General features: G+C 37.2%; 1 protein-coding gene across 1 annotated transcript in view; it reads right to left on the reverse strand.

Annotated features, from left to right (window-relative positions):
• Positions 1–714: 714 nt before the first annotated feature.
• SMARCA5 (SWI/SNF related, matrix associated, actin dependent regulator of chromatin, subfamily a, member 5) overlaps positions 715–23,749 on the reverse strand; it is a 25,711-nt gene continuing 2,676 nt past the window's right edge. The window contains exons 2-25 of the mRNA XM_009328862.1: positions 23,247–23,298; positions 23,007–23,081; positions 19,960–20,126; positions 19,129–19,229; positions 18,348–18,448; positions 16,262–16,441; positions 14,625–14,780; positions 14,390–14,521; positions 13,497–13,565; positions 12,855–12,964; positions 12,381–12,607; positions 10,595–10,716; positions 10,354–10,506; positions 8,971–9,103; positions 8,163–8,311; positions 7,815–7,934; positions 7,472–7,582; positions 6,761–6,874; positions 6,439–6,561; positions 4,916–5,048; positions 3,777–3,895; positions 2,577–2,789; positions 2,003–2,113; positions 715–1,012 (exon numbers count right to left, since the gene is read on the reverse strand). Coding sequence (XP_009327137.1) covers positions 947–1,012; positions 2,003–2,113; positions 2,577–2,789; positions 3,777–3,895; positions 4,916–5,048; positions 6,439–6,561; positions 6,761–6,874; positions 7,472–7,582; positions 7,815–7,934; positions 8,163–8,311; positions 8,971–9,103; positions 10,354–10,506; positions 10,595–10,716; positions 12,381–12,607; positions 12,855–12,964; positions 13,497–13,565; positions 14,390–14,521; positions 14,625–14,780; positions 16,262–16,441; positions 18,348–18,448; positions 19,129–19,229; positions 19,960–20,126; positions 23,007–23,081; positions 23,247–23,298 — 3,037 coding nt within the window. The 3' untranslated portion in view covers positions 715–946. The remainder of the gene's footprint in view (positions 1,013–2,002; positions 2,114–2,576; positions 2,790–3,776; positions 3,896–4,915; positions 5,049–6,438; positions 6,562–6,760; positions 6,875–7,471; positions 7,583–7,814; positions 7,935–8,162; positions 8,312–8,970; positions 9,104–10,353; positions 10,507–10,594; positions 10,717–12,380; positions 12,608–12,854; positions 12,965–13,496; positions 13,566–14,389; positions 14,522–14,624; positions 14,781–16,261; positions 16,442–18,347; positions 18,449–19,128; positions 19,230–19,959; positions 20,127–23,006; positions 23,082–23,246; positions 23,299–23,749) is intronic.

The following is a 23,749-nucleotide window of genomic DNA, read 5'->3' on the forward strand; positions in this document are numbered from 1 at the left end:
TAGTAAATTCCAAAATTATGCTACATTAGATGATGATGGCATTGGGAAACACACAACTTCATCTATCTCAGTTATTATATGCCAAATACGTGAAAAAGAAAGGACGGCGTAGGAGACACTCGTGCATGGTACAGTTTGACCAGCTCAGTGAACAGTGTGGCTTGCCAGACAATTACAATCTTGCACACCAGTTCTTTTCACAGTAATCAAGACTCTCTCTGCAATTGCCACAGCTGTTAGAGAGAAGTGGGTTGGTTTACATATTGTTGCATTTTCTGTTGGGGCTTGTTGCTGTTTGCCAGTAAAAACTATTCTGCCATTCTTAGGCCATTCTAATTAAGTACAAACCTCAGCATGACTGACTGACTTACCTTTCTTCTGGCACAGATTTTAAGCAGAAAAATGTTATCCTTTTGTCTGTATGTTGATCATTAGTTCTTGAGGTAAATACCTGGCCCTTCCACTAATGTTAAAGAACAGAGTATATTTATGCAGTAAAACTAAGTTCAATAAAGGTAAGGTCAGAGGCACAGAAATTTCCAGAAATGGGGTTTGACTGGTGGCGGCTTGTAACAAGAAAACACAACTAAATAGTTCTATTGATCATAATGGAAAAAGCGTTCACGACACCCCAAGAGGAAAAAAGATTGGGGATGACTAAGTAAATAGGTATTCAAGTGGAAACATTAATGAAAAAAGTCACGTGAAGCCTTATTAATAAATGAAGCCTATTTATTACTTCAAGTGTTAATGGTAAAAAAAATTCAGCACAGCTGTTGTATTTAAAAAAGTGAAACTACATTAAGTACTATGTTTCTAGTTCAGTAAACAGATGAACCCGATGTCCTTTAATGACATAATAGTTGAGCATTATACAGTACATCTTATGAAGACCCGTAAATTAAAGAACTACTTTTTAAATTTAGTGATTACAAAAATTCTGCATTCACAGCTTTAGCTTCTTTTTTCTTCCACGACCATCAGGAGTACCATCCATTTTGCGCTTCTGTGCCTGTAAGGTAAGTTTTTTAATAAATTATCGTGATACAAAAAGATTGTAAGCAAGCAATGCGTTTCAAGTCAAAGCAGATGGAGATGATTTACACCCTGGCAGCCAGGATAGCCGTTGTTTTGTATTCTTCCAATTCTGGAAGAGTATGATTTCATAGAGGTAAAAAGTGTATAGAAGCAAATAAGGATGTTATGAAGCCTCCTATTTATGAAATGGTATTCCTAAATACTTGTTTAAATAGTCTGTGAACAGTTCTAAGAAACTTACTTATTAATCCACCACTTTACCCATTTCTGCGCATCTACAAAGCAAGTTGCACTTCTAAGTTTTTGATACAACAGCTCTAGGCAACAACTTGAACAACAAATCTAGGCAAGAAAATGGGTAAAGTTGGCACTTCCTTTACAAAACAGGCCTGCGTATTTAGCAATACTTTGAATTTAGTCAGCAGAGAGAGTAGTCAAGCATATGTGCTGCTTTTTCAAATCTAGCTCTAGAAGCCCGTTTCATGACCAAGCCCCCATACAAGGAAAGCGGTGGCAGACAGCAGGGTCTACATGGCAACACTTGTACACAAACAGATCTGTAGCATTCTCAAAGCGGAACGAATGGTCTGCATCGCCTATGTATCCCTCAGTGGTAAACATATAATTTCTTTAGGGAATAAAATTAATCAAAAGGCCAAAGAAGTCTCGGGTTTAAATAAACCTATACAGCGTACCAACTCAGTGATCCAAAACATAATAAGCTTATCTGCTCCGAAGCATGTGAGCTACAATTTAGAACCTAAACTTATGTTCCTTTACTTGACATCCACAACTGTACTAGCTGACTGACAGCGTGAACTTTAAGCAGCTCTTAACATTGCCCCATAAGGTTTTTTGTTGTTGTTGTTTTTAAATAACTTTAGATATCACTTCTCCTAGACAATTAGAAAAGCACCCTGCCTTCGAATTAGCTTCTCCACAGAAAGGCCTTTTTAAACCTTACCGAAGATGGTTTTGGTCCACGTTTCTTCTTTTCTGCCTTTTCCTTTTCTTCCAGTTCCATGTTTTCTCTTTCAATCAGGGTGATTAAAGTATTGCATCTCCTTTGCAGCTCCTAAATTGCACAACATGTTCACTCACTACATTAGGCAGCCACTTAATGTAAAAATCATATTAGAATATTAGAAATGCCTGTAAGTAGGTAAGTTTTTTGCTGTATCTTGGCAGAGCAAAAAAGGAATGAAATATTTTTTCATAGTTACTGGCTGGCTTCACAGGAATAGATTTGATCACAGATGTTTGCTTTTTAAAACATGTTTGTATTTAACTCATTCATGTTGATTTTGAAAAACGGTACCTTAGAATTTTGAAAAGTCCCATAAAACTTTTTAATTTAATTTTTACTTTTACTGCATTTGCCATCCACTACAGTTGTTGTGAAGTCTACAGAAATTTAATGTATTGTGCATATGCACATACCTCAGTATTTCAGAAGCTATTTTATTATAGCCTGGTGTATAGCTGTGTTGTCACAGGCATTCATGAACAAAAAGCAAAAGAAAGAAATTAATACATACCATTGCAGTTCTGGACTTGAGAAACCAGTCAAATCTGAATTGCGGGGAGTTTCGGATACACTGTCTTAATTCATCATAGACATTTTCTTTATCAAATCCTAGCTTGTGAAGCATACAGATTAGAAAGCGATCCTCCTCTTCAGTGTAATTCTTCCCTTTATTAGTACCATATGATATTCTTAGCTGGTGGAAAGGGGCTTTATATCTGCCAATCTAAACAAAACAAATAAGATCATATAAAACTAAGAAATAGTTCAGAATTCACATGGAACTGTTTTGTATGAAAGCAATACATCACACAAAGACAGGCAGATGGACAATACCAAGTTAGAAAACTAAATCTTTTATCATCTCCAGTGCTAAGTCACCACATGTAAGGAACTGTGGGTTCTAGATAGTGCATTTACCGACACCATCCAAACTGGTACATTCTGGCTTAGACTACAGACAGCTTTGTCTGTGGTCTTTTGATTAACGGCAGACTTCAGACCTGTCACTACATTTGAAAATAGTCAAGATCTGCCAGGCTTCAAATGGCAATGATCCTTTTTAACATACAAATCCTCAGGAATGGTCAAAATCGGAGTAAGAGTAGAAAGGTACATAAGGCTGTAGCACACGGTTCAGCTGCACTCTGGTTAATTGAGTCAGACACTGTTCTTCCCCTGACTTCCCTGGAAGAGAGTGCTAACTAGTCAAACGTGAAGTGGGTGGCAAATTCTGATACACTGTCTTAATTTACTACAAATCTCTTCATTACCAAACCCTGGTTGGTGAAACATAGATCAGAATGAAAGCCTCCTCTGCTTGGTAAGGCTTCCCTTTTTAAGTGTGTGCTCTAAACATATATATAGCATTTTCAGTTAAACGGGTCCAAAAGAAAATTCTGCTTCTTCAAAAAGCGTGTAGTAATTGGGAGTTTGTTATATGGCGCTATGAACTGTTTGTCCTATGATAAAGGCAACTGTTAAAAACAACAGGTTAGGCCATACTTAAAGTTATCATAGCCATCAGCCAGGACAGCACTTCTATAGAATGGAAAAGCTATAGGACGCAACTGTTGAGGAATACGCAAAAGAGGCCAATAGGATGCCCAACATGTTGTCTTCATACATTAGTAACATTGGCTAGACATGGAGTCCTGCATCCCACCTCACTGGCACAGGGAAATAAAGGAAGCAAGAAACACGGCGAAGATACCTTTGTATCAAGTGCTTTTTTTATGCTGATTCGTCTCTGAATTCTGGCTTCTCCTCTTTCTATCTGAGCCATGATCTTCTCTATGTCTTGGAGTTCATTGCATCTTTCCCAGAACACAGCTAAGAAAAGAACAATTAGTTAGTTTCTTATCAGGCATCTCAAAAGTTAGGGGTTTTTATCTTAAAAAAAAAAAAGTCAGATGTTACTTCCTTTTACCAGACCTTACTGCTGTCTAAAAATAGGCATGCCTTTGCCCAATAAGGGACCTTCACTTCCTGATATCATGTGTTGCAGTATTACAAATGCCATTTTTGAAGGGGGTAGATACAGGAGCCCTCGGTTTAAATGAGGTGCAATACAGGCCAGAAGAGTTTTTGTTAAGCCAATCTCCTTCTCAAAGAAAAAAACTTCTTACAATGGACACTGATATAATAACAGCAATACATTTTTTATAGAGGGAAGCAAGAGAGCAACTGAATGGCCAGAGACAAGAGCAAGTGTCTAAAAGACAATTAGGTGTTTACATAAAAGGTTTTGTGAAATAATTTTTCACATCTGTAAGCTGCTATATACCTTTAGAAATTTAGCCCCAGGACCTTGCAGCTGCACTACAGTAGAAAACACTTCTGAGACATCAGAGGTAAGTAGCCACGTGGACTTAGGTTATAAAAACCAATGGCTGTTACATATATTCAGTCACAAAATGTTTACTGTATCCCACTCTTGATGAAGATGAGGTAATAAAGGTGTAAAGAGTCAAGAAAACTACTGGTTAGTGAATACAAGGAAAAGTGAAATCTCTCCAGCTAAGCATTGTTTCTCAGCATTTCGTTTTGCAAAAATTAACAAGAATTGAAGACAGCACTATGCAGTTAGAGTAGATTTAGGATATATTAAAGTGGGTCGGTAACAGTTTATATGCACATTTTAGTACAGCTTTAATTATGCAGGGGCTAAACAGGGTAAAAATCTAGATTGGTAGATCCCAAATCCACCAGTACAATTCTACCCTGAAAATCTTCAAGAGCCGTTTAAGAAATTCTCAGAAGTAAGATGTTACCACATTCATAGGCAGTTCAATCTAGGAAAGCAGCATTAGATACGGACTCAGAGAGTTGACTACTTAAAAAGAACGTTACCTGAATACTCAATGACTTCCTCTGGGGTTTTTCCCTCTACTTCTCGTGCTATATTTTCAATGTCATCACGGCCCCACTTCTCATTAGCTTTGATGAACTGGTTAAAATCTCTCTTGTTCCAGTTAGTGAATCCCTTTATAGCAATCAAAAGGAAAGATTGCACAGAAGTTCAGTATTTGTCTCTCTCCAAATTTGTTTCAATAGATTTCTTTAAACAGCCTGTAACACTTCCATCATCCCAACAGTATTAAACCTCTGCTTTCTCCGCAGTTTAATGTTAGTAGAAAAACTGTTTTTATAGTTTTTCTATAGTTACAGTTTTTTATAGTTTTAAACTGTTTTTAAACTGTTTTTATAGTTTTTCTTGTAGTTAGATGGAGAGACTGTAGTCTGCATAATGTCTCTCCATCTAAATACTGCATAATGATTAGCACCGGTTCTCTACCTACCTACTAGTTTCGGATAAAAGAGTCTTCAGCTCATAAATATTAATCCCTCCCACCACTATTCTTTGAAAGAGAACCTGGGATCACTTTTTAAGAAGAAAAATCCCTCAAGCGAAGCAATAGTCTCTATAAGGGTTTTGTTTTGTCAAAAAGGCCCACCAAGCGCCTCACAGATGCCATCAGCCATTTTCCCTGGTCGCTCTCCCTCAGAAGGGCGAAAGCTATCCTGTGATGATATTTAGTAGGGACAGAAATAGTAATGCTGAAATTATCAGCTGCCAAAATAGGCTAATTTCATATTAGCAATAACTTTTACAAACTGTAAAACGTTCTGCCAGCCACATTATGAGTAAGCCACAGCTTACTCGATTGTACTGTTGTATTATTTTTAATAGTGAACTGTTCCAGTGCATTACTACTCAAACAAGAGATCTCGTCCTATAATTCCCCCTGCCCCTGCAAAATACAATGTGAAAATATAATACCCAAATAAGGCACAACAGGCATTAACCTGTTTTAAATTATTTAAAAGCACATGCTACCTAATTATATACCTATTCAGCTTATATCCTCTTAAAGAGAGGGACACTGTCCACTACTAGTCATAGTTTAGGAAAACTGACCATTCACCTTGCAGGACTCACTTCCACATGGGAGTGATACTTTGGCAGAAGATACGCTTTAAGTAACATGGAAAGTAGCACATTCAGCTCTGCACCTAGTCTGCAAGGTCCCACAGCTGAGGAGAGATGTCACAGTCTACAGTCAATGCAAACGTGGGAAGCCAGACCCCGACACTGGGCTAGTTCTTACTCTTCAGGCTTAAAATACACATGATCTACACAATGTAGATCAGAGTCAGGAGAATCTGAATACGCTGATTTGGTGCATGTTCTTCAAAGGTATCCAGGCCCACAACAAACCTAATGCTAAACCTCTTTTCAGTATGAACCAAAATTTGCAGCTGTTAACTACGGCATGTGTGAATCAATGACCAAGAAACATTCCTATAACACTGTAAAGCAAACACAATGCAAGCTTCAGCTGATTTCAGTCTCGCTGAAGACCCAACTATACCTGGGTTAGAAGCTTCTCTTTTTCTTCTAGTTCTTCATCGTTAAGAGGTTCAGCCTCATCAATCTTAAGCTGCTCTTCCTTTTGTGCTTGGGCTGCATTTGGCAGATCAGGATTACGAGGTACCTGAAAGGTTTTGCATTTTGTAAAATTTGATTAATTTTTCACAGATAATTAATAATTGTCACTTTTCTGTTAATATAACCTAATCATTTGTTCAACTCAACATGATTTTCTTTCATTTAAATTAGTGTGAAAGGCAGGACAAGTACATATCCTCCTAATGTTGCAGTAAACTGTTGAAATGTGTGAATTCTTCAATTACCTTGTACCCAATTGTTTTCCTGTAGTAGAGAATCTCTTTTTCCAATAGTTCAAACAGGCGTGGAGGAAAGAACTGAAAGTCCTGTACATTTGGCTGTTTTGGAGGCCGTGGTGCCTGAAATACATACAAAATTTATATTTGACTCCCTTTCACATCCAGAATCTGTTTGCTTGTTATAACTGATTTCAGTTTATGAGGGGGAAAAAAAAAGGGTTATTTTTACAAAATTCACTGTCTTTACTAAAAAAAAAAAAAAAAAAAATCGCACCACACCATGCAAGAGACAACTACAACCATGAAGAATTCTAAAAGTAAAAGACCCCTGAGAAAAGGGGAGAGGGTCTCTTGGGAGAAGCAGGAGGCTGGGGAATGAGTCACGCATGCATCCCCTTGAACAAAGTTCAGGTGTTCTGAGCAGCAAGAAGGGAATCTTCCACAGGTAAGGAAAATCCACAGCTGCTTAAATAAAAATAAAATAAGAAACCCCTTGGTCTTACCCTCCTAACATCTTACAAGTTTCATCCTGCTCTTACTTTTTTCTCACAGAAGTTTGTCTCAAGTCCTTTAGATTTTTCTGAATTTAAATTGCCTCCCCAATTTATAGAAGTGGATAGAGCAGTTTTCATGAATAAAGACCAATTTCTTGCTTTCAGCTTTAACCATTTATCATGCATATTTGAACAATTTCTTTTTTTAAATTAGTCAACTCACCTTGGGTGCTTTTGGCTCACTGACTCGAAGAGCCTCCCTGAAGTAAGCATCCACAGCATAATTGGCTTTTCTTTCTCGTTTAGGTGGTTCAATCCACTCTGTAAATGCCATCTATAAAAACAAATCCCACCACCCCAAAAAATATTAAGATTAAGCCTTGCAAAATATTCAGACCACCTACAAGTTTTATATAAAACTAGGTCTACATCCACTTCATTAAATAAGTAATAAAGCTTATAAACTATTTTCATAGATTATATTGTATTTTGACCAACACTTCTTAAATAAATATGGTTCAATCATATAACTTAGTGCTTTCCTCCAAAAGAAACCTAAATGTTACCTTCTGTTTTTCTCTGTAGTCTTCCCCTTCAAAATTATACACGCTGGACTCCGTATCCATTGTGAAATTCCTGAGTGAGCTTTCACCCATCTTTGAAAGTTTTTCATTCATTTCCGCAGTCTTGGAGGAGAGAGAAAAGAACAGTAGCAATTTTGAAAGGTACCTCATTATAAAACATCTCATTTACAACAGCAGAAAACACAAACATGTTTGACCAATATGAAAACCCTCAATAGCAAAACCCAATTCTCTCCAGCTTACAATCAAGTTATCAATCTAGGGATATACTATCTTGCCATCAAATTTAAGTCTACAGGTGGGCTTCCGGTTTTTTAAATTTTATCTCACCTTCTTTGCACCTCTTTCCAAAATGTGATCAATATCTTCATCTGTAATCTCACTCTCCTTTGAGGCAAATACATGTGTCGCTCCATGTCTAATCATTTGCAGCATTTCATCCTTCCCAAGTTTATTCAGGTTTTGATCCACCAGTCTTCCTGAAGATAAAAGCATTGGAGGATAGCAACTAACTAAAGAGTTTACATTACGGAAGGAGCAATACATGATTTTTCTCCCCCTTACATTTCCAAGTTAAAGCTATACCCTTTTCCCTCAGTAAAGGAAATTCCAAAGGGGGGGGGAACCAAAAGCCAGCAAAATCCAGCCAGGGACCACATACATTTGCTTTATTATACATTAATTGTGTTCAATGTGGTGCATGTTTTCACAATTTCCAGACTAAACCTTATTGAATCCTTTTTTTAGAAATAAAGTTACTGACTCAAATCAAGTCAACCAAGAAGGTTGACATCATCGTCATCACTTCTCCCCACCTATTAAAAAAAAGGCAAGGCATTAATTTCTCCAGTTCAAAGGAGAAGTTGAGTGCTTTAAAAAAAAAAAAAAAAATCTATATCCACTTGTATGCATGTATCACTAGGAAGGTAATCAAAAAGTTAGTGAGGAAAAGCCTACCCCTACAGTAAAATAAATGTTCAAGTGGATCAGGTCTTTGCACTCTATCTTCAGCGTTCAGCTGAGGCAAAAGCAACATTCCCATTAATTCTTAGTAGCTGATTTCACCATAGTTTACAAGTTGTGAAAAAAAGAAGAGAATCGCATCACATATACAAGCAAATTGCCTTCATATACTTGCCTTGCTGAATGACTATGGAATCTAGCCGGAGTTTCATTTCTGCACGTTCCACTATTCTTTCTTCCACTGTATTGTCTGTGATAAACCTGAACACCCGAACAGTCTTTGTTTGGCCAATTCTGTGTGCTCGATCCTAGGCAAAAAAAAAAAAAAGTAACAAAAAATTCAGTACTTGGTTTCCAGCATGACTATATATTTAGTCTCAAGCATTAGTTTCAACATACTAATTTACAAAACAAAATAGTGCGGGTTAGTTAAATCTTTATAGACATCCAGTTAACATGACTACCCAAAATAGCACATTCTTATCTGCATTGCAAGTTTTGGGGTGTTTTTTTAAATAACATCAACAAGTATGTCTCCAAATGTCATACCTAAATATAGTTTGTGTTAGGGGTTTTTTTATTAAATCACACAGGAGAAAAGACTGGATGCTTCTGACCTTACGCCACCTTCTGTAAAATCAAAGTATTTAAGAAATTATCTCTGTACTGACCAAAAGCTGCCTTTCTCAAAATTGTTCAGTTGTGCCACAAATATTTCAAGAAAAATACAATGCACCACCTCACCTGACTGGCAAATCATCAACCCCTGTGAGAGTTATTATTCTGAACATACACCTTTAGTAGTAGCTGGAACTATCTTGCCTTAGCTTCCAGACACTGATTCCATCATTCTTTTGAACTAATTTTTGCTAGACTACTTGAGAACTTACAGCTTAACTGAAATAATTAAAAATAAATTTCCAAGATTCGTCACTGAAAGGCCTCATTTGTCGAAAAACACTGGTAATTTTTAAATAGCTTTACTTTCTTATGTGGTCAGTAGCGTTCTTGACACTACTCCTGAGGCTTCAGATGCATGCAAATATACTTAAAAAAAATATTAAAGATGGTTGCTAAAAGGAGCCTGCTCACTTATCACCACCATAAAAGCAGGTTTTGAAAAGTTTAGTTCAGCTTTTCTTTGTCTCATTTCCAAGGTATCAGAGAACACAGTGTAAACACATTGTAAACACATTCATCTCCACTCCCCACAGAAGTAAAGCTTTATAGTTTTGGGATTAACACATACCATGCTAGATTTTTTTTTTTTTTTAAACAAAATAGGCTATTCTCATTAAATACTACTAAGAGTACTGTAGCATATACTTAGCATTTCCCACTGCATAAATCATTGTATATCCCAAATGTGACTAAGGGTTCCACACAGTGGAAGCTGCACTGGAACTGAAAATCAGTCTTAAAAGTACTACTCCTGTCCTAAAACAAGAAAAATACCCATTTATTTTGGAAATACTATATCACGCCAGACACACATTTCAAGGAAAGTTCTGTGAGAAAGAGAAGAAAAAAAGAACATAATTTCCATCTGGATTCTTACCATAGCTTGAAGATCTACTTGGGGATTCCAGTCTGAATCATAGAGAATTACAACATCAGCAGTAGCCAAATTGATTCCAAGACCTCCTGCCCGCGTACTCAACATGAACACAAATTTTGAGCTACCAGGTTCATTATATGCATTAATAGATGCCTAAATAAATAAAAGGAACATATCAGTTGAACCAAATGTTTTACGAGTACTATTTTTACTTAAGTGAAATACTTAAAATTTTAAATACCTGTCTCTCGTCATGTGGTGTTTGTCCATCCAGCCTACAATATTCATAATTTCGCCACATACAGTAATCTTCCAAGATATCTAGGACTCTGGTCATCTGACTGAAGATTAAGACTCTCGAACCTGTTTGGGTAAAAAGCTTCCTTATGTTTTCACCAAAACTTAAGATTTATCGAACTCTGCAAGTTTGCATTACCAGAAAGGGAAGGAGGGCAGTTCCACGTGCTAAGAAGAAACGTAGTTAAAATTTCAGAACCCAGTACATAATGCAGGGCTGCAGCTGCTGCCATCATAGCAGCTGTGTGGGGCTTAGCTGCCTACTGGGGTTAAACCACAACAGTTCTTGTTGGTGCCCAACGTGAGACTCGAAGGGTTCCAGATAACAACAGATGTGACTGGAGTGTGCTAGACCAAATTCATAGCTGTTACAACTGTTTAGCTACTAATTGTCAGGCTCCTGTGCTTGCCATGCGGCTTGCTTGCCTCACTGTATATTAGTCTAGTGCTCGTTAGTGGCTGCCTTTTTGCTTTTGTTTTCTGTTGTACTCCTTATCAAAATGTTCCCAGACACAGCAGAGTAAGATGATAACACAAATATAAAAATATCAAGGAGTAAAAAGAATGACATTTTGAAGAATTTGCTTTGGATTTAAGATATCTAAATATAATAAAGTAAGTTCTTCTTAAAGACTTGTCAGTTTACTTACCTGCCAAGAACAACCTCCAAAAAATGCAAATGTACAGTAATTTATGCATATACACACAACCATTTCCAACCTACTTGAGAGATTTAAGTAAAACACAGAATATTACAAAGCTTCCACTTCCCCCTGTATTCTCCTAGTATGACTTTTTTGTCCTTTGGACTCAAGGTCTAATAATAAACTCTCTTTTGTTTAAGATGATTATTTGATTTAAGACCAGGCCAATTTTACTTGTCACGTCTCAACAAGAAGCCTCATAGCAGAAAGAAACCAAGATCAAAAAAAGCACAGTAACCACTGAATTCCTCTTTTTCAGTCTTACAATGACACATATTGCCACAGCTGCTTGAATGATACCTGGAAACAAAGTACAGGTTACTTTTATATTACCAAAGGCTGAGGTTTGGATTTGGTTTTATTTTTCTGCAATGGCTCCCCAGTCACAAACTTTCCTCCACTCCTTTAGCCAAAATTTATTCCAGAGTCAAAAATTCCGTGGCGACTGAGTTTTACAGTAATGTATTCCAGAGTTTGTCCCTACTATCAAATAACTTTAAAATAAACTGCGTGTTCCCCCATATTTGTGTGCCTTAAAGAATGCTGCTCAAAATGATATCCAGCAAGAAAGACCAACATTTCACAAAGGATTTGACCTTCACCCTACGTGAAGACTTTGAATCTTAAATGGTACTTCATGGCAAATCAAAGGAGTGGCTAAAATACCACATGATTATCTTTCAAACAGCTGATTATGCTAAGAAAGTAAACCTAAAGCCCAGATCAACTGATGTTTCTGTGGTCTCAATTAAGCTGGCACAAAAAAAAAAAATCAAAACACTTCACCATCACAAAAAGCCATAATGGACTACTGATCCAATTATATATGAAGACACTTCACAAATTGTTTTTGTATCAACTATTTAAGATAGAGTGCTTGACAAGCTGGTATCATGCTAGAAACCAACAATAAACCTGGCTAAAGCGTGCTGGTTTTTGCTCAGGATGCATGGAGACATTAAGAAGCACTGACTTTCATTTTTATCATTGAACCAAACAACTCTCAAACAACAACAAGATGCATACCTTGTTCTTTCAACTTAGGTAGCAATTTGTCCAATACTACCATTTTGCCACTGTTGGTAACCAAATGCATATCTGTTGTGTAAGGCGGACCAGGTTCTGCTCCATCAAAGAGATATGGATGATTGCAACATTTTCGCAGCTGCATGAGGATATTCAACAGTCTCATTTTGTCCAGCTTCCCAGCTGAATTCAATATATCTATATCCTTCATTAAGATTCGTGTATACCTACATTAAATAAAGAAAAAACTTTTGTAACTCTAAAACAATAGTCAAAAGCTCACCCTCCCCCTCATTTCATCAGGTAACTCTCCCTGATACACATGGTTTTGTCATCACAAAAGTGTCAAAAGGAAATATGTATGAGTTGGGAGTACACCGTAAGGAATTAAATCAAGTTCCACACAATAATCAAGTCACAAGCAGCACATTCCTTCTGAGCCTTAACCACAGCACAGTCAAGTATGTGAATTACCATTCTCGTTGCATTTTGCTGAGACCCACATAAATTTTAACTTCCTTCTTTGGAGGCAAGCTTTTCTCTACATCAGCCTTAATGCGACGCAGAAGGAATGGTCGTAGCACCTGAAAGAGATTGCATCGTTAAATGTGTTTTGGAAACTGAAACACTGAACAAGTCAACAAACAAAAGCAGTGCAGATACTCTTTATCATGAAAGCTCAACCACCAGACCTATTACCAGATCATCTGAAAAAGCAATCTATATGAACAGGTTATTATACCTGGGAATATACATGTGCTTTCTTTGGAAGACTCAAACATTAAGCCAAAATCATCTTTCAGATGGTTCTATGCCCCTTGATTCTTTTTTAATTTTGCTTGACTGAAATATTTACAGTCTCTTCATAGCCAATATTTTTAATGTAAGCATTTCAGAACCCTGAAAGCCAGAATTATCAACCCTTCTCTCCCCTCCAAAACAATTTCCTTTTCAAGAAATAGATCATCTTCTGAGCTTCACCAACCTATTCTGAAAGTCTACCATAGCTTCTGGAATAAGCTATCTTACCCTAATATTCTGTCACAAGAAGCATTAGAAGAATTATTTAGAACCTAACTTAGGTAAACATAACGCTTATACAGAAAGCAGACTTACCATATGGAGACGTTCCACCAACTTTTGATCTCCTAGACAGTTGTTTGTATCAAACCACGAATCAAAGTCCTGTATCAACAAGATCATTGGTATGTAAGAGGTTTCCTTGCAAGGTCCAATGTCATTACAATGGTGAATAAATACAACTCAAGTGATTCTCTTACATAGGCAGTAAGTAAAAGAACAAATTACCTTCTTTGGTCTATATTTATGGAAAGCTCTATAACAAAACAGAGGGGGTTATAGGGGAAAAAAAAAGAAAAAGAAAAAGAAAACCACCATACCATTGGAAGGGGGGAAAAAAAAAAGAATCAATATATGAGTCTCTTTCTGTTGAAAAAGATTCACTCATATCACTCCATTGGACAAATTCCATCTAGAAGAAATGCACTACTGCAGCATTTGATGAAAAATGAAAAGGAAAAATTAGAATTTTGGTGTAGTGCATCACAAGGCTTCCCTTTCTACAAATGTTACACTCCCAATTCATCAAAACAGTTAAGCACACGCTTCACTTTGTGAAGTCTATTGCTCATTATATAGTATCTCCCAACTCACAGGAAAGAAGTCTTAGATAAACAATACGGTAACTGATAGTTAAATATAAGAACAAAGTTAGTTGCCTTAGCCATCACAATGTTTAAACCTATTTTGAAATGCACTAGAGATCATCTTCACATTGTGATTTTAAGTACCTCTTATATCTGCTAAGTTCACAACAGCCCTTAAAAATGGCCAAACTGAGAAAAGTAGTCTACCCTACCATACGTCACAATTCTGGAAACATTTCTAACTGTCAATCTATCGTTATCAGTAACTGATACTCCTAACTATACATATTCAGGAAAACCAGCAAAGTTCATTTAACTTGATCAGCAGAAATGAAGACTTACTTCAGATGAGTTAAAGACATCTGGCAAAAGGAAGTTAAGAAGTGCCCAGAGTTCGTGTAAGTTGTTCTGAAGCGGAGTTCCAGTTAACAGCAGCCGATTTGTAGTCTTGAATTCCCTCACAATTTCTGATAACTGAAGGACATTGAGACATGAGCAAATATAAAAATATTACTAGTCCCCACACCACCACCTAATAACCCACACAAATCTCTCTTTCAGTGAAAGTACAAATTACCTTTGATTTTTCATTTTTAATCCTATGGGCTTCATCTATAACTAGATATCTCCAGTTAAACTTTTTGAATACTGATTTCTCTTTGATAAGCATTTCATATGATGTTACACAGACATCCCATTCTCCAGGCAACAACACATCTCTGACAAAGGCAGCCTAGACAACAAGGTGACAGTTAGTTACTGAGACTTTGTCAAATTTAAAACAAAAAGAACACACTAGCGCTGTTAAAACTTTAAAACAATGTTGCTACTAAATTTGAAAGAAAAGATAAAATTAATTATAGAGGCAATATAACATACAACCATTGTAAAACTTGGTAATTTTGTCAGTGCTAAAGCTGCTAAAACCCTTGGGGCAGAGCAGAGAAGGGATTTCAGCTCTAACTTCTGGCTTTGGAAATTGCAGATGACTACCTACACACATGAGGTTTCCAATAGCTGAACTGTAAGATCAGAACTCAAAATTAATTTTCTGTAGGTTTGCTTTGGTTCAAGTTTTAAGTTTAGAAAACAGTAGTTTTTGAATATAAAAAAATAATCCCAAGCACAGCTTTATTTGGCTAACTGAACAATTTGTAGAACGCTGACATCCAAGGCTAAAAGCAGACACAGTAATTGGTCAGAATTCAAAATACAGAGATGTATAAATGTCAAGAACTTAACTCATATGAGCAAGAAACATACTGAAGAAAGAATAAGAACTTTTGGATTCAAAAAAGATGCACTAAAAAAAAAAAAAAATCACAAGGTATCAGACCTAGACCAATGATCTCCAGAACTATTTAGAGTTTCATCAATATTTTTGTAATTTCTAATCCAACAAACTGAAAATAGAGCTAGATGCCCTTAGAATAATTAAAAAAAAAATCTGCTGACAAAAGCAGAAGTTTAATGGCACCAGTAATAACTCTTCCTTCCATAAATAAATGGGTAACTCCAGTTGACAAAACTACAGATGTGCTATCATATTCCATGTTTTTCAAGTTTTCTTTGCTGCGCTAAAACGAAAAGTAGCAAAGAACTGATACTGAAGTAAAAAGAGAATGATTGAAATAGTAAGGCCGTAAGAGGCTGAACAATATTATCCCTTTTAATTGACAAAATTCAAGCCAAATAAGATCCATTTGCATACCACTTTTACCAACCAACCCACCTTGCCCCCCCAACATTAAGCTGACAACTGTTTTCAGAAAACAGTTCCTTAGTGACAGACCCCATAATCCTCTTAAGAGCTGCTGTTACCGCCAGTACAATGTACTGTACTACGCAGAGCAGAAAACAAATTACTTTTTTACAGATTTATATATTCATACAAATGACAGCACTTCACATGAAACACTTTATTTTCCTATTTTAAGATTTATCAGGTTTTGTTGGTCTACACAGTGTATTGCCTTCACAAAAGGAGAAATAAAACCTTTAGTCAAGAAATTATGAGTGTAAAGTGATGAAGCAATAGCTGGGCAACATACGTGTGAATTCTAAGCCGGTTATATTTTAAGTAGGTAACACTTGTAGGTCTTACTGTTTAACCACTACAAATCCAAGTAATATCCCTCCCTGTGAACGAAAGGTAGAGAACAGCAAGATAACATGCTGGACTTACACAGGAAAAACAACCACATCAAAACTTACTCGCTGGTCTTTGTCACCTATCAAACAAACTGCTCGAAGTGTAGGTACCCATCTCTTGAATTCATTCATCCAGTTATGTAGAGTGGACTTAGGAACTAACACCATGTGAGGACCAGGAATATTTCTGTAGTGTTTCATATACCCAAGAAGAGAAATTGTTTGCAGTGTCTTCCCAAGACCCTGTAAGAGACGTTAACATGTCAGAAAAAAAAAATCTCTCAGCAAACACCTTTAAAAAACCCAAGAGTGAGCTCTGAGTGCAACACGGAAGACAGAGCAGCCTGAACAAATGAGTGAGATATATAAAAGACAGTGCTACTCACAAAAGGCATCAAAATCTTGGTTAGGAAAAGCTCGTACGGCTTCCCACATTTAATACAAAAAAGTAATAAGAGTAACATTTTCAAACCTTGGATTATGAAGTTAGAACTTTGTCTTACCTTTCAAATAAGACACATTCTTAGAAGTGCAAGAAAACATTATTTCATAAAATTTTGTTTTGCAGACTAGGGTGTACTCAGAGGTCAACGAACCTTACAAACTGGACATATGCATTCTCTTAAACTTGAAATAAAGTGAATAAATTAAGAACCCCGTAAGGAGGCTTTTACAGGCCACGACATGATGTCAGTTCTTGTGAGAAGAAAGCCAAAACATAAATGTAAACAGCTGCATATGTCAAAGAAGAAAAATACTGAGCTTCTTTAGAAGTACTTTTTTTAAGCACTCTGTTCTTTATTCAACAGAAACATTTAAAACCTTGTCTCTTCAGCATATAATTTTAATTAAAACAAAACTGAGGAAGACATGCAAAAACCAGATCATTTGTATCATTTAAATAATTCAAAAACATTATGACTCAAACACATGGGATTTAAAAAAACCCGAAAACCATCAGTGCAAGTTATTTCTGCTTCTAAAATTCAAGTCTGTCTTCAAAATAACCACATTCCACCTGGTGTAAGATGTGGAACAGTGTTTACAAGCTGCATGAAAGGCATTAATAAGTTCAAAAGGACTAATAGTTAAGAATGAATCAAAAAAATATTTAATAGTAAATATTTAAACTCCTCAGTGCAAGATGGATTTTGGAATACCACAAATCCAAGGACTTATAAAGTTTCCCAGTCATTTTTTTTAAAACAAGCCTGCTCCACTTAGAACTGTACTCAGCAAAAAAAAATTCCTCTATTCATAAGCACATATGTTGAAGAAAAGTCTTGATTTATTTCAAAATTAAACATTACTAAACAATAATTTAAATTCATTTGTCTCTAATTTATCTTGAAGAAGTTTTATTACACAGAAAAAAAATTACCAGAAGGTATGAGAAATGCAATATACTGAAATATAATTGGATTTTTGTTTTTCCTTATCTGCTCCTTCTGCAAAACAGATACAACTAAAATCACTTAAGAGGACAAAAACATACCTGCCTGTCAAACTACTACAATTTCTTCTGCATTCATCCCTTGTCTTTCAGGGAAAAAGAATAAAAACAGAAGCAAAAGCTACTATGGCCAGCGCTGACTGAAATGTCCATGGTCACGGTGTGAAAGAAATTTTAACATGGCTCTCTAGCTACATCTATCTTTGCATTATTTTTCCCAGAAAATTTCCCACTGGTGTAGCTCTTGCTGCTGAGATCAGTCCATATAGGACACTCGTATCCTGCTCTCTGCATTTTACCCTAACAACAACAGGAAGTTGTTGCTCTTTTCATACGAGAGACACTCTTCACAAGGGCAGCTTGAGAACGCCATAACAAAATAGCTGCACTTTAGAGGAAAAAAATGAGGCCACGTCATTCTATAGAATAACTCCCCTCCACCAAATTCTGTTTTTCTAAAGGTTGACAGATTCCCTTTTCATATGCCTATTCCTAAAACTGCCTGCACAGTTTATTTAAATTAAGATACCTGTGACACTCTTAACATTAGTGACTTAAAACATATTAGAAAAATAAGATTTGGAAAATTATATATTGCATTTAGTGCTATTAAAAAACCTATATATATAGCTGAACTAAAATTGCATCGTATCGCACGTGTTCACAAGTCCCCAGAAACATGGGCTATGCGCATACCATTTCATCTGCTAGGATACCATTGATGCCATTTTCATACAGAGAGATGAGCCAGTTCAATCCTCGGACCTGATAATCACGCAGCTTTCCCCATTTAACATCTAAAAGACATGAAAGAATAGACTAAAAGATCTGTAAAAACACCAAAGAATCTCACCATCCCTTGCCTGCTAATTGACACCGATTATCTAAGCTACAGAACAAAATCAAGCAGTAAATTTCATGCAGTAAATTCCAAGGACAATGCAGACTGGAGACAGCAACATGTTAATTTTGTTTCTGCAAGCTGCTCCAACAGCTTTGTTTTCTGCAAGAACTCAAAATACGTAGAAATTCTAACGCTATCACCACCCCCCGAATCAGAACACAGTCGAACGTTAAAACAACAGAATATTGAATTCTCTGTCAAATGAACTGGAAGCTGTTAGGTACTTTAAATTGTATCAGAAGATAGGTTACATATGTAAAAATCGTAAGATAACAGACTTTAAAACAGCTAGCTCTTTCCTAGTAACTAAAGTATAGCAACTGGATTTCTAAAGGACAAGACTCACTGGACCATCTTTCTAGCCTGACTGAAAATAAACAGTCCCTCGCTAATACATTTTGTCCCATTAGACCGGTGCTGGATTTTTCTTCTCCTTCTCCTGTCTCCCAAAAATGATTCATTGTCCTTGGGAAGGACAAAAATAAACTTCATTTTAAACAACATTTTGAAGGAAAAGAACAGGGGAAAAAAAACAAACCAAAAAAACCCCGAACACAAAAAGAGGAAACACACATGATGGAGATTCTTCAAATCGAGTGCAGACGTTCGTTGCCTTGGAGCTTTCTGTTAACAGCTCCTCGTCTTCTTCCTGCTCTGTTCTACGATGGCGGTAGCTGAAAAAGTGCAAGAAAGAACTAAGTTTCTGGCTAAACTGAAAAGACATGAAACTGTTCTGAAATTAAATCTAATGTCATTGCAGTACAGAATGCAAACACCCAAAGAAGCTTCTTGCAAGATTCTTCAAAGGAACTCGTGTTTAGCTGATCAACTAAAATGCTGCTTTTTAACTCTTTAGAGCCACTAGCTTCTTAAGATGACCACGTTGTTAGGAGGCTCAAATACTAGAGCAAAGTGACTGGAAAGGGATAAATTGTGTGCATCAGTACTGGCCTTTAACTACAAGACAGGGAACGACACTGTATTTAAGAGCTCCGGAACACCTGCCAAACGCTAGATATACTGTAGCCATACCAGCTGCAATGAAGGCAATCCACATTTCTAGACTTCTGATTTTCAAGCTTCCCGTAAGATGCTGTATACTCATGTTCTCCATGAACTCTTACAACTTATAGCCACGAATGCTCTACTTTTCTGCCCCCGCTTTTCTTCATGCTGCAATACTTTTAACCATCATAGTGCTTTACCACCAACACAGAATTCTTATAACTTCTAGAATTCTTAAACAACCCTCAACTTACAAGTGGGCAGTTGAAAAACCCCACAATTATACAGCATAAAACACACGCCAAAATAGGACAAAAGACTAGCAAGTTTAACTTACGCTTCTAAAGTACAATAAAATCCATAATTACAGTACAAGCTGGCCTACATGTCATCACTCACTCGCCAACTGACAGTAAATTCTGTTTCTCATCCTTCTTTATTCGTGGACGTCCAGGCTTCATTTTCAAAGGTGAAGTTGGAGTTTTCTGAGCAGCAGGTTGAATGAAATGAGCAAACAGCTCAGTCTGCTTCAACAGATACTCAAATCTGTTTGCTCTGTCTGTTTGCTGTTGACAAGGGAAATTAAGGGGAACAAGTGTGAGACTTTACGTATTCATTCGAAAGAAAAAGCTAACAAGTACTTTTTAAATAATATAGAGTCACATTTCTTCATATACATACCTACAATAAGAAAGAAGAGATGATTAACATCGACAATAATAACTGTTACCGACAGATTCAATATTCTTTCATTGGGTCAAGGCTAGCCTTTGCTACGCAGTAGGATCAAAGTTGCAAGACAGACCTGTGCTAAGACTGAAATCTGACTTTGGCACAAAGACTGCATGAGTGTCACTAGACACGGTCACAGAGTCCCCTTAACAACCTTCTCCTATCAAAAATGATAGTCCCACTCCCAGAAATTTACCCCCACCCAGCATGCACAGGATTCTTCAATGAACTCGTTCATCTCACCAACCTGGCAACAACTATTTTCTACCGCATTTGTTTCCTGCCTGCTCAGTGAGATACACACCACCTCACTGTGGTGTCAGATAAGGAAAAGAGCTGGCGTGAAAGGGGGCGGAGGGGGCAGAAGAGCCCATAGCTAGAAGCCAGAACACCTAGTTCAGCGGCAGAGACCTCTTAGACATGCTCAGCCTAACTTGTCAGACTGCCCCCTTTGATGAGAGTTGCTGTTTCTGCTGTGCGAAAAAGATTACAGGAGACAATATTAGTATCTAAAAGCTTCAGTTCCTTTGAGACAGGTTTCATTTGGAATCAACACACCTTCCCAAGGCCACATCAAGACTTTAGAACAAACAATCAAGACAGAAAACAGTTCCAAGCTTAACAGCAACCACTGACATTCTGCCAGCTGCTACAACATAACCTGGTATTTAGCAACTTGCAGTTACAGGAAGTCAGTTTTCTTAGTAAAAAGGAACATATGCTCCAGACTTCTGCAAGAGCAATGCCAGCTCTGTGAGTGTTCTTCTCTTTAAAGCAAACGGTTCCTGCACTATGTAAAAGACAGGAAGATAGAGGGTAAGAGAAGAAAGAGATGGAGAAAGAGATCCTGTATGTACCACAAAAGAATCAGACTCACTCTAACTGTAGTTTAAGCTTGACTGATGCAGCTACAATCCACATCCACTGAATTCAAGTTTTCCTGTCTATTCTTCATAGGGTGTTTTTTGTTTACCTTGCTGCACTTTCTGAAATTTAAACTAGGCAAGATGTTACTACTATCCAAATTGCTGATCCTTATTTTTAAGTGCTCGTTTCACTGGCTGTACAAAAGAGAAGAGATACACAGTGCATTGCAAAAGCATCCTCGTTCTAAAATCTTAGTGAGGAATCTCCTGCAAGTTTTGGCACTGCACACACATCCCCACAACTCGTTTTCATTGCGCTTAGGGATATTCCTATAAGAGAGTAACAAACATTATCTGTGTCTTTTAGATAGGACACAGACAAGAACAGGCTGTACTCCGCAACCTTGAGCTATCCCTCTACCAACAGAGAAACTTTTCCTGTTTTCTTTTCCAGTTCATCTTCTGACTATTGCGACAGTAAAATACAATCCTCTTTATAATCGTGCCTGTCTAGAGACTAGAAGAGACAAGTCCAAGTTCATTGCCTTCAGTTTGCCAGGAAGTAGCACAAAGAATTAGCAGAAGACGACTGGCTTATTTTCAGTGGCAAGAAGAAACAACACAGGAAGCAGCAAGTTATAAGAATCAGTTTCGCTTTCCTATGAAGAAATTCCACATGCGGTCACAGACATTGGAATTACGAACAGGAAGAAAGGAAAACAGGGAGGAACAGAGAAAGAAAATGCGATGAGATGGTGAGGAGCGGATATCTCCATCTCTTACATTCAGGCTATTATAAAAACTAAAAACTGAGGAAAACAGGTAAGTTTTCTCCTATCTAACCCATGAAGCACAGAATCACCCATCTTCAAAAGCTCGAGGACTCTAACTAGAGCTTCACAAAGAACAAATTAAATTCAGAAAAAGCTAACAAAATCCCTTTCAGTCTAGACAAAGTAAAAGGGTTGAAAAGTTGGCCAAGGCTTACAGTCAGCACTTGTCCTAAACAGCAAACTTTCCCTCAGCCTCCTGTGAATTTTGAAAGCTAACTTTTATTTACTTTGACCCGTAAACTGTACTGTTTGAAGAACCTGCCTATGTCGAAGTCCTCCTACTAAAGCATATTTAAACTGAAAATGAATGCAGAGCCTGCTCAAAGCCTCATGCCAAACCTTTCTTTTTACTGCTCACCCCCCCAAATAGAACTTAATATACTTTTCCTACAAAGGACTGCTACTCCTGCAGTTCAAAAATAAGTTTGGAATTATTTTCCTGTGTTCAACAGCGATATAAAAAAGATCCTAGACTTCAACTGATTCCATTGAGAAAGTAAGGTAGCAGCCATTTAAATACTTAGGGACACTTCCCTAGAGGATCTTTCCATTTCTGACTGAGAAAGTGAATACTCAACTCTTCATAATCCCCCTCGCCTACAGGAAGGACAACTCTACGGAGAACTTCAAAAGCAACTCGGTAACTTTTTATTACATTTTTTCCCCTAAGATATTTGAATATTTCCCATTATATCATGCTTCTAAACTTAGAGCACCTCCAAGCTGCTAGGACTATACTTCCTAGAAACAGCAAAACACATTAACAGTTATTCCCACAAATGACTGCAATGGAAATGGAGAAAGAGCAGAGGACCAGTGAACAAAATGCTAAAAAGAAGGGTCTGAGAGGTTTTTTCTGGATATTTTTTGGTTTCAAGTTACTTAAATATTTTCTAATAGTTAGACAAAGTTTTATAAATCTAGTTAAGAGATTTCAAACAAGCAGAAAACTCAGTCTATTTTATGCAACTGCATAAGTACTGGATAGCTGTACACAGTCCCAGATATTACATACCATTTTCTCTTCATACGTAGGATCTGCTTCCTGGATTTCTTTTTGTTTTCCTGGTGATGCATCATCAAAAGATTCCTGAGATGAAAAAGAATTAGAAAAAAATTATTTTCTGAACAAGGGAAGATATCCCGGCAAAGGAGAATAAGCTTGTTTCAAGTTACTATCTATCCACACCAGATGGCACAGCCATCTTTTGCTGCTTTGATATAGTCAGCTTTCTACTACTTACTGTAAAATTACCTGGAGATGGATCAAAGATCCCTGCCACAGGGTGAAGGACAGAGCTAGATCTCTGTAATCCGATTTAGCCCCATCATTAAAGCATCACATCGATGTGAATGAGAGAGACAGCTGTGGTCCAGGAGCTCGGCATGCTGCTTCTAGGGTGCTGAGCCAAAACCCTCCTAAAGCTGGCTCTAGAGAGTACCGTGAAAGGACTAGCTCCTGTCCTGAAGCAAGAGTAGTTTCAAGTTTTTGTCCTTTTCCCAGGTTACCCCAATCCCTCATCGTTCTGTATCAAGGGAATAAGTCTAAATAAGAACCTGGACTGCAGTTTGTCCTGGAAGCAGAGTTTTAGACAAACTGCATTTCCCCCCTATTTAGTTTACTAAATCAAATAATTGTTGTTATCACCAATGGCACTACTACCAACAGAAAAACAAGTTAGTTGGGAGGGGGCAGTCCTCCCTCACCCCCTTCCTGCCAAATCCTTGACATACTGCCTTCAATTATTCTTTCGGATC

The sequence above is a fragment of the Pygoscelis adeliae genome, unplaced genomic scaffold (genome assembly GCF_000699105.1).
Source record: "Pygoscelis adeliae isolate BGI_AS28 unplaced genomic scaffold, ASM69910v1 Scaffold66, whole genome shotgun sequence".
NCBI lineage: Eukaryota > Metazoa > Chordata > Aves > Sphenisciformes > Spheniscidae > Pygoscelis > Pygoscelis adeliae.